Source organism: Rhea americana, unplaced genomic scaffold, assembly GCF_003343005.1.
Source record: "Rhea americana isolate MKP2758 unplaced genomic scaffold, rheAme1 scaffold_2, whole genome shotgun sequence".
NCBI classification, from domain to species: Eukaryota; Metazoa; Chordata; class Aves; order Rheiformes; family Rheidae; genus Rhea; species Rhea americana.
This window is the reverse complement of record NW_028186149.1, coordinates 9766893-9784549: the sequence shown is the minus strand read 5'-3', so window position 1 is coordinate 9784549 and position 17657 is coordinate 9766893. Positions and strand designations below refer to the sequence as shown.

Here is a 17657-nt window from a genome sequence, read left to right as displayed (position 1 = left end):
GCGGGCCGGGCTCCTCGCCCGGCTGCTCGCCTGCAGGACGGTTCGCCGTTSGTAAAGCTGCTTAACCAAGTGACGACGTGCGGACTGTTGGCCCTGATGGAGCAGCCGGCTCTAACTGCCTGCAGAGCCCACAGACGGGGCTGGTTTGACTGGGTGCTGCCGCCGTATGAAARTATTAGCTCAGGTCAAGCCCATCTTACTGGGCTTCTTCACTCACCCCTCTCCGCTCACTTTTGGGGCATGCTTGGCCATGTTTTAGCCAGGTACTACAAGGACAGTTATTCTCAGCTCAGGGTGCTTGGCTGCTACCCCCAAGAGAGACTTGCTCAAATTCCAGACCAAAACTTGCTGTGTTCAGCCCCACAACGGAGAAGGTAACTGTGACTGTTTAAAAGGAGGTCAGGTTTTGGTGTCTGATACCAAATAAACAATATGATATTTATTTGGATATATATACAAAGGATCCAGGTAATTAATGGAATATGTTCTGTGGTCTTATCTAGAAAATGTATTCAAACTTGTGGCCTTCGTATTCTTTTACTCCTGGAAGTCATAACCTCCCCATAGAGAACATTTAAGTGGGAGTTTAGTGGTATCAGCACTAGCCAAAATTTCATCACAACAGACATTAAGTTCAACTCTAAATTCATGTTTGGCCTCTGAAACAAAAGTTTTTGTCTGGATTTTTCAAAGGTTCTTGTACCCCTGAGCTTGGTGCAGGTTCAGCACTTATGAAAACCAGCAGAGGAACATGCTCATGGATTTAGGAACTCAATTATGAGTGTAACTTCGTGTGTAGTTAAGTCAGAGAGGCAAGTTGTGGCCCATCTCCACCTGTCCCATCTCTGTCATGGTTAGTCTCTTACACAGGAGACAAGAATTTTGCTAGTTTATTTTACTAATAAGCAGTTTGCCAGGTGAATCATCTAAAACTAGTATATAAACATGCTTGTTAATGGAGAGGCTTGGAGCTGGTTGGTCAGTGCTGTTGACTCTGTAGCATCCATATAGAATTTTTCTCAATGTAACTGAAAGCTACAGATATGCAAAATATCAAACTGTGTTTTCTAGTTACAACCAAATACAAAGTTTGTTTGCTTCTCATGATAAATGTTTGTTGCTATTTATTAATTAAATATCTATGTTAATGGCAGCTGTTACTTTATAAGGAATATTTYTGTGAGATTAGACTGCAGAAATAGTGTGTGCATCATTCAGTCTGTTATAATTAGAAATCCTATAAGGACCTCTCCTTCATTAGTAATAATTTATGGATTTATTTCTTTTAGTCTTAAGTATTTTTAAGCTTTGGTATAAAAACAACAGAACTTGCAACAGCCAAACCTACTTGCATAAATATACTATAAATGGAAAATCTTTTATTTCAAGGATTTAAGGCAGTGGGTTTATARTATCAGTGGTATGTCTGTTTATCAACATATAAGGTACCTGTACKGCTCTGATCTGAACCCCTGCTGAGAACCATCAGCACGTGATGGAGAATTGACACCACAGTTGGTGGACGGGTGCAGACTGCATCTCAGGCCCAGCCTGCTTTGTACAGGGTGACTCCAAACCGGCCTCGACGCCAGGCTGCTAGCCCGTGCCTGCACACGTGCTTGACTCGGGGTGTTGTGGGTGGCTTCCTGGCAGTCTGGCTGAGTTTGTTTCTGCAGGAATACCAAGTGTGTTTAAGTGCACTTGATGAGCATCACCCTTTGCCCCTTTCCTTGTGTGCCCCCCTCCCAGATCCACTTACTTGCAGTTACAGGTTCCTGTTTGCTGCCCATCCACCAGCCATCCCATTTGCTCTTTGCAGTGGTCTTGAAGAAGCAGAAAATGGCCCAGAGACCTTCCYTGGAGATGCTGCAGGGACCCTCCTAATGTCACATTAAAGGCAGAAGGGTTTGTAGGTGACCTGAACTCAGAACACCGAAACAGGTGACCTAAAACATCCAAGGAACAGTAGAGACGTGAGATGCTTAATCTAAACTCTAACAGATATTATCAGGCTTAACTATGGGGCTAAGTCTTCAACAAGTACAAGCTGACTCTGACTTCGTGAGCTTATATGATATGTTGCATTAGTAGTCCCTCATCTTTTGTGGTTATAGCTGGAATACAGTGAAATGTGTTATAGTTCTAATAAACTGCAGGGAGCTCAGTGAAATAGCAAAAGTTGAAGCAAGCGCTTAGGGGGACTGATCGCAAGGGCTAAGCATGTACTGCAGAGTGGAGAGGGCAGAGCTCTAGGAATGCATATGAGCTGTGTGGAAGGAATTATTATTACTGGTATGATACAGATAGGCATAGCTAGGTTCTAATACAGTGAAAGCAAGATGTTCAAAATGTGGATTGAGAACTTGTTTTAAATCATARCAAAATAACAGTGAGACAGCCCTATTTATTGGTGAATATATCTTTTCCWTAACGCTGCAAATCTTTTACAAGGTGTGTGCAAGAAAATATTTCCTAATAACCAGACATATCTCTTATGTTTAGTTTTTTTCTAGAAACTAAATAAGAGGTTAATTTCTAAGGACTTTTTAAAATATTTGATTAAAAATTATTTCCTGTACTGTAGGAAATTTTAAAACAACAAAAAAAAGCTTTCATGTTTTAGCTGATTGGTGGRCAAAAGCAAGCTTTGCAGAATGATCTGTTCTTTCCACAGTTGAATCTTGCTTCTTCCTCCATGAGGTTCTTAACAGTGGAGCCACTGAAAGTCTCTTCTGCAGAAGTCAGACAAGTCCTAGTTCTTTCCTGTAGAATATGTACCCCTGTGCTCATATCTTGGAGGATCATGTGTATCTGGTGGGATTAATTTTGGTGGGGAATGAAGGTGAGATGCACCTACGGCTAGTGGCTGGAAACCCTCAACAGAGAACATGAAAAGCAGTGCCTACTACATCTCATGTAATGAAAGCTTTTCTTAGGTATTTTTGTTCATGTAACTCCTCTTTCCACTCCTTCCAAACTTGTATTTTAAACTGATACAAATTTCTCATTCCTGGCTGCAAGAGAGCTGTAATGCTTCATCGATAACACTGTTTTGTTAGTAAGCTGCATAGCAAAATAGTAAGGCTCTGAGGCTCTTCATGYGATGACAGTAGGCTTTAAAAAAGGCTCTTTCCTAGATGAGGGAGACAAGTCCAGGTGCCAACCTGTGCGTTACGGATGCTGAATGGTACCAGGGTAACCTGCTCTTCCCTTTCCCTTGTGTCTGCACTTGGGGCGCTTGCAGCGTGCAGAAAAGCAGACTTGCTTTCTGGTCTGAGCAGAGATCTCTTTCTCAGTCCTGATGGGATCTTCAGTGTTTATTTACTTTTTAAATTCTGTTTCCCGAGCTGAAGTGCTGTCAAACTAGATTCCACTTAACTTTGAGATTTGATACAGTTACTCCTCCACATCTTGACGTAATCACAAACACTCCTGTTGTCCGTAGACTGTATGCAYACCTCTGCTGCTGTAATGTTTTAAACCTCTTGGTCTGTTGCAAGGTGAGCGTAGGTCCCTCAAGGCTTCGGAAATGGATAGACGGTCTCAAACTTAGGTTATGAAACGAAGCCTAATTATGCACCGAGAATCTGAATGAACTTGTCCCRTTAGTTGGCACTTTCTTTAGCCGTGAAAGTTGAGAGTTCATTGAAAAGAAATGTTCAGTGACTTCTGAAGTGTAATCAAAACCACATCAATCTCTGGTGCAAAAAACAATTCAGCAGTCATGAGTTTTAGGCAACAGATGTTAAGATTTCTTTTTCAGAGATTAGTGATGGAGGTTTTTCAGTGGTCAGTTTAATGGTTAATCTCTATCCTCCTTGTAATGAAGCATCCTCTTTATTAAAAATCCGAGGTTCAGGTACTCACAGTCACGCTGGTAAAACCACAGCAAATTTTGATCAGAATTTTCAATTCTATTTAAAAAAGAAGAAGAAAATGTTCCTGATAATGGATTTGGAAGGACCCATCTGTGGGGGAGAGAGTGACTGGGAAGCAATAACAAGACCCTTGATGATAGCATAGKATTTTTTTAACATCTGCTTAATGTTTCTGGAAAATGAAACAAAATATTAGACCTGAGTGAAAGGATTGCACTTAAAAATTTTTCCACTCTAATTTCCATTCTCATTTCCARCTATTTAATTAGGTTTTTTGAAGTTTTACATACATGACATATAGAAAGTTATACCTTTGTTCTGCACAATGAAATCATGTGTACTTGCTACTTTGGGGGGGAGTAAAAACATTAGAAAACTTGGTATAGTTACAGTGCCCTGGAAAAGGCATGTRAGGATAGCAGATTTAATATGCAATTGATAAGCTTATTATTGTCATGATTTTTTACTAGATTTCTGGTCATTAAACTCTGATGTATGTTAATTTGGGAGAGAAAATGTATCTTTCACAGGTTCCTTTTTAGATTGAACAATGAATGAAGACTTTAAATTGTGACTTGCCAATTATTTTAAGTCAGTTTGCCATTTATATATGTTCTGTTACTATAGTAATGCAAGTGTTGCTGGAACATTTTAGGGAACATAAAATCTGATAATCACAAACGAAGGGAAGTCCTACCAACTTGAAAATCRCATTTGTTTCTTCTCAGGGATTCTTACAATTAGTTTTTTTCAAAAGTCATTGATGGATACCTGATTTGAGGGTATGCCTTTGATACGTCAGCTGTATACAAGCTAACCACATCTAAGACTGGTTTCCACAAGCAATGATGTGTTGATTTGGGTTTTTTTAATTCCATATTTAGAATAGAAGTGGAACTATACTCCGTTTCTAATCGCCACTTTCATACATGTCAAACAAAATGCACTCCTTCTGCTTTTTGTATTTTTTTACATGTAGCATACATACATTCCAAGCATACAGGAAGACAAAATAAATASATATATCATACAGAAGAGGTATGCACAAAGCTATGAAATGCAAAATTAAGTGCAGCGTATCTTTCTTGTCTAGCTACATACAATAAGAACCCAAAAAAAAAAAAAAGTTTTAAAAGCCAGTGGTTTATGGAAGATGTCCAGAGGAGAAGGAATGAAAAATTTCTGAAATCTCAATTAACTTGTCATAATGACAGCTTTTTTTATTGTATGCATTTCTGTTACTTCTTGCAGAAAAAGAAAGTAGTCTTTTGTAGTGTTGTCTGCAGAGAGATCGCAAGGGATGTGTTCATGRAGTGCAGCTGTAGCTTACAGGACCTAACAGAATAGCATATGGAAGAAGTTCAGTCTGTGCAAGTCACAGAATAACATGTTATACAGAGCTAAAAGAATTGAACTGCATTATAGTTTGATATCCTGTGATATAAATGAATCATCAGCCACATACACTTTTTTTAATCTTTCCATAATAAATGTATGGCTTTTTACTGTTATATTAACAGATTTTAGCATGCAAGGGAAAGTATATCCTTCATTAAAGTGAAGCAATTCACGTTGCATAGTGTTCCAATGTGTGTTATGACTTTATGGGGAGCACAAAGCTTTTCTCAAGAATTCAGCGTTTTGCAATGGCTCCTTTGAAAGACTTAAAGGCAAAGTGATTCAGTGATTTCAATAGCCTTGTCGTCACTTGCTCTAGTCCTTCAAATAAAGCTGGATCTCTGCATCTAGTCGGTGCAGTTTGGAGATGTGCACGTAAACTAACTCCTTGATAAGCCAGCAGCTGAGACTTTAAAATTCCAAATCCAGCCATGCAAAGCACTAGACATGAAAGTCCCCCGTACATGCTTGGTTATAATAGATGTGTACATATAGTATACTCTTCTACCCTAAGTCAGTCTAGTTCTTCAAGCCTAMAGAAGTGTCCTTGGCAAAAAGCAGTAAAACGACCTTTATCTCACCTCCTATACATTTTGAACATTTCACATCTCCACCTTGTTAGCCTGATTGCCCAAAGGCTTGATCCTTTGTTTGCCTTCCAAAAGTACCAGTGTGAGGGCAGCAGCATTGAAAAGATGTTACTCTTCTCTTCAACTCTTGCCTTGCATTCCTCTAGGAAWTAGGAAGTAGCGGAAGTGCCTGCTTTGCCAAAGCTCCTAGGAGGAGTGGACAGCAGTGCGTGTAACTGGCTGATGGAGACCGTCCTCTTTGAACCATCCTGTGCTCCACTGCAAAGATTTTGAACATTCCTAACTTGAATAACTGAAATTTTTGGGTTCTGCAGGATCAGGTTTCAAGAAAAGAGATGTCAAGTGTGAAACAAAAAGCTCCATGCAAATGGCTGACACTTGTCTTTAGGTGTTTGCTCAAGTGTAGGACTCATGAAAAATTGAAGAAGGAGGTGTGTTTAAGTTCAAGTCCAGTTTTATTTGAATTTTTGCACACTGAAGGCTAACTGTTTCACTTGCCCGTTCAAAGGTAYGCTTAGAGGGGCCCAAAAAATATCTTAAATCTTTGCAATTTTCAGCTGTACATACTGGGCAGCTTATAGCTCCCTAGAATGTCATTCTGACAGGGGCTAAAACAGAAACTCAGTCCAGTGCCATTATATAGCTGGGTTTGGAGTTTGAGATGGAGAACAGGGTGATGTATCTGTATCTATATATTTCAACTCTTTGTGTATAAAATTGTTTTCCTAGTTTTATAAAAGGTCAATTTGTTTTCTGATTTAGAATGAAAATAAAAATCAGTCTATTCCTAACAAGAGCTAAAGCAGTTTTTTAAACTGTTTGCTTTGCTGGTTTTCTCAGGTTGTAGTTCTGAATTCTTGATTTTGGGAGCSCATCACACCAGTAGTTCTCTGCTTCCAGCTTTGCATTCATACTTGCTTCTGTGTACTTTAATATATAAACCATTTTCTTTTAAAAACAGRAAAATGCAGGCTTATGTTATAATCACATAATCTAATTCTACTTGTATTCCAGTGCAGTTTCTTCACTTTCCCTATCCTTAATAAATACTCTGTTTATGTAAAAACTATTCTCAGTATCAGATATAAGTGGTACAGAATCATACAAACACTTTGCTTTATAGAAATCCCTCCGGAGCTTTAACTAGGACCTCAAAGTTGTCTGTCTGCCTTCTGCAGCAGATGGGCACATACAGAGGAAAGCTTGTATTCCAGGAAGCAAGTTTGTATTACTCTCTTGATTAGGAGTATCTGAATACTAATTTGATTTGCATTATAGATGACCTTGGTGAAAGTAAAGTGATGCACAAATTGAACTGTGCAACTGGTTGCTAGTCTGGCTCGTGTTCTGTTCTGCCTATAATCTTCCAGGCATTTCCCTTACAAAATGTGACTACTGTAGTCTCTGAAGAATTGGAGTACTTTTTGATGAACTTTAATTTTTAGTGTGAAGAGTTGATGAAATTCTGTACCTTTAATAGGCACTTGCGTTCTGTGCRGATACTGCTGTGTGTAAGGGATGACTTTAATCAGTGTGGAGCTAATACATTGCTCATCGGAACGCCCTATATTGCAGTAAATAGTTCCAGCAAAACTTCGGACAATGGGACTTCTCTCTGTACRTGTTCGTACCCCTTCCTGGAAAAAAATGATGCTTACATGAGGATCATAGCTTAGGTGAATGCGCAAGAACAGTTTGTTACTGGTATAAAGGTGCTTCCACCTAAATATATCCACGGAAGTGTTGCTAAGCATGWCATTAAATATTTTGCTTCCACAGTATTGTGGGACTCCAGCTGGTGACTAGGTTGTGTTTAGAGCAGAGGTGGTCCTGCTGGCTTGTATAGCTCAGGTTTTGGCCAGATTACTTCCATTGCACAGTGATCACTACGTGTTGCTTTATCTTGATCATCTTCATGTGCATTTCATATTTATATTGTATACATATAATCTGCACACTCTAAATGGTGCTTACACATTGCCTATCATCTTTTTTATTGATTTTCAGGCTATCCGATGCACTCTAGTGAGCTGTAGTTGTCAGTGTTTCAGACCTGGGAAAATAAATCAGCGACAATGTGACCAATGCCGGCATGGATGGGTAGCACATGGTAATAATTATTCTTACAGTCTATTTAAGACCTTTAAGGATCTTTCTCACTGTAGCACCTTCCCCCCCCCCCCAACAGTATACTTTACATTGTTTTATAAAACTCTCGTTACTCGTGCTTAGTTTTGCTTTGTAATTTTATTTTCAGCCCTGAGCAAATTAAGGATTCCCAACCTCTACCCAACGAGCCAGGTAGAAATAGTTCAATCCAATGTTGTCTTCGATATCAGTAGCCTCATGCTGTATGGAACCCAAGCCATTCCTGTGCGCCTTAAGATCCTGCTGGATCGGCTCTTCAGTGTCCTGAAGCAGGAAGAGGTGATACAGATTCTCCATGCTCTGGATTGGACACTACAGGATTATATACGTGGATAYGTGCTACAGGTATTGAATTAAGGGATTTTTTTAATATAAAAATGGTAGTTCTGTAGTATCTTGGAATGTTTTCTAGTTTAATCGTATCATATCACAATGGAATTGAACAGGGAATTCTGAAAGAAGTGTTAACAGTGGTGTTACAACTGTAAGTTGGTGATAGACTTGTACAGGTATAGCACCAGAAAAGAAAGGGTGAATTTTTGATCATTGCTGTCTTTTCATTCAACCCTCACTGAGATCTTACTACTTTGCTCAAATCTAAGAGCATAGGTAAACCAAGATGAAAAGAAAAAGTTACTGGGACTATATCTGAGTAAAGGCATCAGAATTTGCTCAAAGTATTATTTAAACAGTGAGCTTTCCTTTATACAACAGAGTAATACATTGACAAAGAAACTTGCCATCATCTTAAACACCGGGGACAATATATCTCTGGTGCAGTGCTACTGACCTTTCTGGAGCTGCATCAAGGATGAATTTGGCCCCATGTGCTTACACTGATGCTAATTCTTGCTACAGTGGAAGTTACCTTTTATGTAAAGTAACATTATGATCTTACATTATGACACAAATCAATATTTAATGGTCTTGATAATCTTGCTTTTTAGTGTTAGGATTAAAAATATGGAATCAATTACCTTGAACCTCTACTACATGAAAAATTTATAATGTTACGTTCTTCATCATCTTAGAAACTCTTACATGCACTGTGAAAAATCTCAGTAGGCCATCAAATACATGTTCTGTGATAAAATATTTATTGTAGTTATTGGGAAAAGTTAGGCATAGCTAGAGTTTGAAAGAACTCCAACACTCTAGTGTAATTACAGCTGTGCTCTATGAACACTGGCAATAGATCAATACAGGTTCATTTGTTCTCTGATCTTAGTTGCTTGGAAGATTATTAAACTTGCAATGAAAGAATACTTGACTTAAATGAGGAGCTAAATCTTGGTCTGATTGCTCCATCTCTGCTGCCTGTACTTACATGATAGTAACTGTTGTTCAAATGACACGTGTCTTAATTTCTGTGGAAAAAATAGTTTGTTGGAAAGTATTAGTGATAGTTTTACCAATACAGTAAAATTTGGAAGAATATATCACAGAATGGCCATTAATCTATCATTAAATAGAAAAAATTTATAATTTACCTAGAGAAGAATTCCTAGTCTCTGGGGAAAAAGTGGGTTTGGAGGGGAGTGGCTTTTGTTTGTTTGCCTTCACTAATGTCTCTCTCATTTAAATATTTTTGCTTTAGGATGCTTCAGGAAAGGTGCTGGATCACTGGAGCATAATGACCAATGAAGAAGAACTGGCTACTTTGCAGCAATTTCTTCGTTTTGGAGAAACTAAGTCCATTGTAGAGTTAATGGCAATTCAGGAGAAAGAAGGACAATCAATTATAATACCACCAACAACTAGTTTGGATATTAGGGCATTCATAGAAAGCTGCAATCAACATAGTCCTAATCTTTCTGCTTCCTTGGACAAAATGAGTCCCACCAACATACATCCCTTTGAGAATATTGTAAATAATATGGCTTTCATGCTGCCGTTTCAGTTCTTCAGTCCAGTGCCTCCACCTTTGATAGGTTCACCACCAGAAAGACATTTGATTGAGCAAGGTCAAGACCATAGCAGTGAAACTAAACAAGATGTTCAGATACCATTTTCTGAAAGCAGCTTCTTAACTTCTAGTTCTGCACCATTTCAAGTTGAAGATGAGAGAAGCATAAATGGTCCAGATGTCACCACTAAAACAGAAGATGATGCCCTTTTAAGTGATTCCAGTTCACATAATACAGCAGCAAAGCTTGAAATGACAGCATTATCTCCAGAAAACAAAATGAAATGTGTTGAAAAAAATGGCRCTGGGCCAAGGAAAGGGCGTGTTTTCTGCACAGCATGTGAAAAGACATTTTATGACAAAGGTACTTTGAAAATACATTATAATGCTGTTCATCTGAAGATAAAGCACAAATGCACAATTGAGGGCTGCAATATGGTATTTAGTTCTCTGCGTAGTCGAAATCGTCACAGTGCAAATCCTAACCCCAGACTCCATATGCCAATGAACAGAAATAACAGGGATAAAGATCTAAGAAATGGTTTGACCATTGCTGGACCGGGAGATAGTAAAAGGACAGAATTTACAATTTTAACTCCAGATAGCAGAACTATTACCAGCTATGCCAGCGCTTGTACAGATTCAAAGGGTCAAGCCAGTTTCCCCAGTATTGGACAGAATGGTGTTCTCTTTCCAAACTTAAAGACAGTACAGCCTGTTCTTCCTTTTTACCGCAGTCCAGTCACACCAGCTGAGCTTGCTAATACTCCAGGTACTCTTCCTTCTCTGCCTCTTGTTTCTTCCTCAATACCAGAGCAGCTTGTTTCRAATGAATTGCCGTTTGACATGCTACCCAAGAAGAAATCTCGTAAATCCAGTATGCCTATTAAAATAGAGAAAGAAGCTGTTGAGACACCTAATGAAAATAGTGATGTCGCCAGCTCCGAAGATGATACACGTCTGCAAGTGGTAAGCGATGGAGAGCTTGAGACCTGTGAGCATAAGATAGAGAAGCGGGTGACCGACAGGGTGGAAAAGCACCCCCATTCAGGTAATTCATGGAAATCTCTATCTGGGGTAGAGGGCCCAAAGTATTTTGAATCTGTCTTTGCGCCAGATAACAAATACATCAAGGATGTCTCTGAGAATGAATTGCATCACTGTGAGAAAGAGGTTAAACCAGAAGAAAACCAACCATTACAAATAGTTTCCCATGAAATTATATATGAAGATCCAAAACACCACCACAATGATGTTGTAAAACCAATGACTGAACCCCCTCTGTATATTAAAGAGCAGTCAAAGCGCAGGATGCCTAAAACCGACTGCCCTGAATTGCAACACCACTTGCTGACCGGGGGCTTTTTCAGCACTTTGTCAAACAGGGGTGCTGCCATTCCTTGTTTTGAAGACTCTAAAGATATGGATCATGTCAGTCAACATGCACTAGGGATTCAGAAGGAAGAAAGCCGCTTTCATTGTGACATCTGTAAGAAGACTTTTAAAAACCCTTACAGTGTAAAAATGCATTTTAAAAATGTACATCTGAAAGAAATGCATATTTGCACGGTTGAGGGCTGTAATGCTGCTTTCCCTTCTCGTAGAAGTCGAGACAGGTAAGAAAATTATAAACAAAATTGTATTTATTTTACCATCACAATGGAGCCTAATTTGAAATTAAAGTGAGTGTTTGAGGAATGGAGCCTGAAAGATTTTCTGTGTATCCTCGTATAACAGGTACGATAACTTATCAGAACATTCGTGAAATGAAAATCCATTGAAAGAAACATTTCCTTTCCACTAGACTACAAGGTATTAAATAAAGCCATGAAAATTTCATAACTGATAAAGACTGCAATAGTTGAAAGAATACTTTAGAACATAAAGGGGAAGCCACAAGGGTATGAATTCAGCAATTTTCCAGCAGATGCATGTGGGGACTTATATGTTTAATATGTACTTCCATGTGTATTTTAATGTATGCAGTTTTCTTTAATGAAAAAGCAATTAGATCAGTTCAGGAAATCTTTACTCATCTTTGTCCTTGCTTTACTCAAGGATTTTGAACGGACTGATGAGCAAAAGCCTGTAAGAAAAGTAAGATTACCCTGTGTCAGTACGAAATTAACATTGCACAGTGCTAGTTGACCTAATGCTATCTGTTGTATRTTCACCTTGGTAGTGCTTTAATAATGAGAGTGCATACTAATTCCTAAATTGCATCATAAGCTTGACTCATTTTATTGTTAATCCAGTCTTGTGTTGCTGTAAATCAATTGATTTCAGCCTATTATGCAGGCAGGTTGAGAAATAAGAACTGTGGCTTTGAGACACCAGTTATGTATATTAATTGATAAGTATATTAATTGATAAGCAGACCTGTTGAAGTGTGTAAAGGTCTTGTAAGTTTGCTAAAACTCCTGTAACAGGGTTACAGCAGAGCCTGGCTGCACAACGCAGGCCTGGATAGTAGTTCAGAGTGACACAAGGTTTAGATTGTCTGTAATCTGCTAGGAGTACTGGAGCCAGCTGATGCAGTCCAGAGSGGGGATAAGCCGGTCTGTGAGGACTGGCCGCCGCATCTGAGATGCGCAGATTCATCTGCGGCTGGCGGGGCTTCATACCCTGAGCTGCGGCCTGCGTCTTCCCAGATGTGAATTCCTCTCCCCTGTAATTGTGATCTGAGCCACGGAAGAGAAGGCCAGCGCTGAGATTTGCCTTCACATGCCACAGATTCCTTCCCACCAATATATTTAGTTAAGTTCTAACATAAGTGCTTTTGGGAGGTGATTTTTTTTTCAAGTAAAAGAGGAGCATAAAAGCCATTGCACAAGAACATTCCTCCAAAGGTCTGAGCAGAACAGTAGGTATTTAGAACAACTTTGCAGAAGCTTCTAGAGTCTGAGTGCTGCAACTACAGGTGCAAAATATTTCTGTGCCATTTTGAATAGTCCATAGTTTGGATGAAACAGTTAGGTGATGGTAAGGGGGGAAAAGAATGTTTTCCCTGTCTTGCAATGAACTGAATCTTCTAGCCAGAGTCTGGAAGTTCACAGTGAGCTGATTGATAGTATTGAATGAATAGCAGTGATTCCCTATCTTTTGGAAGGTTTAAATTTAACCCAGGGATGTCCACTGGAAAACTGCAAGTTCTGTAAAATGCAACATTCCTTCTTCAAGAAAATTCCTTTCAAGAAAAAGCTACATACCGATGTGCACAGCTACATCCTGGTACATAGTTAGAGTACTTAAGAAGTCATCAGTATTTTTTTGCAGGCTTAGGTGACAGTCCTTTCCTGCTTTGTCCATTGGAGAAGGTTCTCATTTTCTGCCATCTCCAGTCCATTCTTGGATCTCACTTCAGCATACAGAGTATTTTTAGTCCATTCCCCAGCTCTTAGGTCCAGCACTAGGTCTAGTGGAACAGACAGCTATCCAAAATGCAGGAGAATGAGACATTGATTTCTGTGTAGTTGTTTCTAATATTTGCCAGCAAAAGCAAATTCAGATACCCAGTCGCATGTATAAATCATCTATGTGCACTCCCACTCTGGCAGTTGGTTAAATTAGAAATACACAGTTCATGCATGCTACTAAATATTGATTTTTTTCTTGTTAATGATCATTATGAAACAACTTTTCAGTGAGGCAAAACATTTTCTTGCTAAGCTTGTCTTTGTTCTTCTAGACATAGTTCAAACCTAAATCTTCATCATAAGCTTCTGACTAAAGATACACTGGAATTCAACAACCATTTCAATGCAACATACCTCTTGAAAGACATGGCTAAGGAGTTTTGTCAAGATGTCTCTTTAAAACAACATGTTGGACATACTTCTGTAATCTTCAAAGGAACAAGCAGAGCAGGCAGCTTGGTTTTTCCAGTGAGCAAAGAACCCTGTTCTGAGMGTTATGGTTACGATCCATTGAATGATGGAGCTGTTCTGGATCTAAGCACTACTTCCAGCATTAAGTCTGAGAGCAGTGCTCATTCTTCCTGGGACTCTGATGGAGGAAGTGAAGTGTGCACCATGCCCTTGGAAGATAGTGATGAAAGCTGTGAAGGACCCAGCCTAATGCCCAATGACGAACTCTACCAAGACTGTACTTTAATTGAGAAAGCTAATCAAAACTTTACAAATTTGCCTTCCAGTTTGCCAATAACTTGTCACATATGCCAAAAAACTTACAGTAATAAAGGAACTTTCAGGGCTCATTACAAAACTGTGCATCTCCGCCAGCTCCACAAATGTAAAGTCCCAGGTTGCAACACAATGTTTTCATCTGTTCGCAGTCGGAACAGGCACAGTCAAAACCCTAACCTGCATAAAAGTCTGGCTGGGTCACCAACTAGCTTACAGTGAGATCATGCTGATCTGAATTTATTTCTGCTAACTATCAATCATTTCAATTAAGAAATGTCTTAAAATTAGTTTTGTTTAGATTCACTTGACTTACCAGCCATGGTCAAAGTCTTTTTTCTCGTGTGTGCTTCCTGGAAGTTTCACTTAGCAAAGCTTGGTGCCATAGTTTTTGTGCAATTATTTGGTTTGACTTTAAATAGCCAAAGCTTCTGTAAGGATAAGAAAACAGTTGTGAAATGCAGAAAATATGGCGTCATTAACTGAAGTATTTCTGATACCTGCAAAGTGTTACTTGCCAACAGCAGGAAATTTGAATGAGAACCATCATCCCTTGTGTTTACATGTTAAATAAGTAGAGTTGGGTAAGGAGTGAGTAAAGGTTGGAGTGTGTTACCTCTGGTTGGGTTGACAGTCTTGGGGCTACCATTTCATTCCTGAGGCCACAGCACAAAAGTGACTTGCAGTATTAAGTGAATGTGATATTTGCCACTTTCTGTGTCCTGAAAGCCTAAAGATAAAACACAAATTTGAGAAGATTTTGCAGATAGTCCAAATTTTCTGAAAATCCTGCAGTCTTTATTCTTTAAGTTGGCATTTCTCATGAGTAAATATTGCAGTATTTTGCCTTTATTAGAATTGAGAACCATTTGTTTTGCAAAAGGAGGGGTCTCTTTCTCTGAGATAGTTGCTTGATTTAAATCCGAGGTATTCTGATAGATTGTAGTGATAGAGAGGAAGAAGAGATTTAGCTAAGATTTCTGAACCACAGCAACTGCATCCATGAAATGGGGGGGGGAGGGGGAGAGGGAAATGAACCCTTAACTAAAATGCACTTTGAGTTCCACTTTCAGGAAAAAGGGTTTTTTTTAATAGAAAAAAGCCAAAAATTCCCAAATAGCTAAAGCATTTGAGAGGTACAGATAAAATGGATGCAGTAGGTATCTTTCATAATTCAGTGGTTATTGTTTCTCTTACTAGTGGGGGGGGAACATGTTGATCTTTAACAGTATGTTTATTATGATTCACACCTTTTTTTTTTTTTTATAAGAGCATTGTTCAGTATCTGTTAAAATGTTTAATATTCTTGTACTTGTCCCTGTAATTAACAGTATTCTGCATTATGTTCTATGCACTTAAAAGACTGGTCTTGCATTGTATTTAAAAAACACTTTAATATTTAATTTGTAGTCACGTCATACAAATGCTATGTGTGTACTTGTGGTGCATCTTCTTTGACTAAATCATTTCCAAATGGAAAAAGAAATGCTAAAGCAAGTTTTACAGTAGCTGTTTTCTTAATTCACCAGTTGAAACCAGTTATGAGTTGTAGTATGGAAGCATGACATCGATGGCACAATCTGTACATACTATACCAAAGCGCTTACAGTATTTGTGGTTTCTAAACTAGTCTAGCTTTCCAGTATAACTGGATCTTAGTCTTTATTCATTTTTTTGTGACTGAGTAAGAATAGACTGGCTTTCTGGATTTAGTGTGTATGTAGGAAGAATAGTACAATGCTATTGGCATATGTCTTGATGTTTAACTTATTCTAAAATATACTATGGTATTGTAACCATTTCATATTGTATAAAGGAAACAAAAGTGGACTGAATATTTCACTAATTCTTTTGAAAACTGGTTTGTGTGCGAGTATGGGTTGTGCAAGGAAAAAACATGACACAGTTGTAAATGTTGGTGCTCAGTAGAAATTGTTTCCATGCATTGTGTAAATTAATCTTATTTTTTTAATTTACAGTAGGTTTACATGATATTTAAAMTAATCCACTTGTGCTTGAAGCTGTCAGGAAAAGTTATTAGCTTGGGGAAAGCTGTGCCATTGCTTTGGGGATTTGGGTTTGGGTTTTGTGGGCGTTGTTGTTGATTTTTTAAGTGGGAACTTGTATTAGTGGAGATTTTGATTTGAAAGCTAAGAGCACAATCATAGGAGATACAATTACTCCCTGCCTTTTGATAGTGTAAATCAATGATTTGTTATCCAGCTATTTCAAGCTTTATATATATATATATATATACACACACACACACACATATATATATATATATATAAACTATTTGTTTAATTATAAATGGTGTTCTTTGAAACAGTGTACTGTAAACTAATGCTGTAATACCCATTAATTTAGTTTTCACTGTGTCCAAAAAGACAACACAATTTGTATACCCTAAGAATTTTGTATGTGTTAATAAAAACAATTAATAATGTCTCTAGTTGATTTTAAAAAATAGGCTTTTGTGACTGAAAAAAAAAAAAAGTTATTCTTCAGTTTCAAGTTCTTCTGGAATGCAAATACATTCCCTCTTTAGAGGGCACTGTGTTGTGACAAWGGTACTAAGTGATTCCACAGTAAGGAAGCATATATTTTAATGAGMCTTTAGAAATAATGTAATAAATGCTACCAGATATTTTATTGATTCTTCTTTATGCAGTAGGCAATGGAAGGCATTAATATAAATATCATCAGTGTAAACAGAGATAAACAGCTGGTTATTGGGAATTTCTTTAAAAGTTAGGCATTTGGGATCCTATTTATACTTCATATTTTAGAAAGATTTGTTTATTTCTGAAAAATCTGAGCAAGATGAGAGATTTATGAGGAACGAGCTAAGCCCTCAGTACCCCTGGAACAGCATGTGTAGCTCGTGAAGCATTTGCCTAGCTCCCTGCTCCTAATGACCACAACATGGCTGGACCAAGCCTTAACATCTCCTGTTAGTTTTAAATGTGTGGTGCTTATAATAGCCTGTATCACATATTCACTACAGATGTTGAAGGAAGTAACCTCACTTCAGAATAATAGTACCATTTTTTAGGCTTTTCGTTAGAAGTTAAGAAAGCTGAACAGGCTTCCACTGGCTGAGGCTCAGTCCAGAGATGTTTATATCTGTGATGCTGTGAGTATGTACAGTAGGAGAATCAAATCCTTACATGAGATTTGAACTAGGTCTGATCACGCCCACCCTTGCTACTCATGTATGTTGCTCCATCTTTGTTTGTTTGTATCTTTTTTCCTTAGAAAACAACAGCTGCAAAAACTAGATCCTGCCACCTTTCTGTGACCCCAAAGGAGAAGGCACAGATGCACTCGGTGGGTAGCCAGTCTGTCCATCTGAGCACCTGGTTTCCCAGAATACAGGTATTTTGAATACTGCTTGTTAGCAAGTGTATATAGCTCTGGGAGAATGAACGTCACGGTGCTTAAAGGAGTATTTGCAAAAATCTATCTGGAACTGAGTGTAAGGGATCTAGTTTTATAGCTCCGGTTTTGTAAGTGCTATGAAAAGAACTGCGGCAAAACCAGAGGCAGTTGTTTCTGATGAATCTTTAGTGAAGTTACAGACTGCAAAACCAGT

The 17657-nt window shown here is 38.4% G+C and overlaps 1 protein-coding gene across 1 annotated transcript in view; it reads left to right on the top strand.

The window, feature by feature from the left end:
* The window catches only part of BNC1 (basonuclin zinc finger protein 1), a 19653-nt gene extending 5322 nt beyond the window's left edge, over nucleotides 1-14331 (top strand). Inside the window, exons 2-5 of the mRNA XM_085303470.1 lie at nucleotides 7874-7976; nucleotides 8124-8359; nucleotides 9612-11536; nucleotides 13609-14331. Of these exons, the coding sequence (XP_085159596.1) occupies nucleotides 7874-7976; nucleotides 8124-8359; nucleotides 9612-11536; nucleotides 13609-14284 (2940 nt within the window). The 3' untranslated portion in view covers nucleotides 14285-14331. The remainder of the gene's footprint in view (nucleotides 1-7873; nucleotides 7977-8123; nucleotides 8360-9611; nucleotides 11537-13608) is intronic.
* The last annotated feature ends 3326 nt before the right edge of the window (nucleotides 14332-17657 follow it).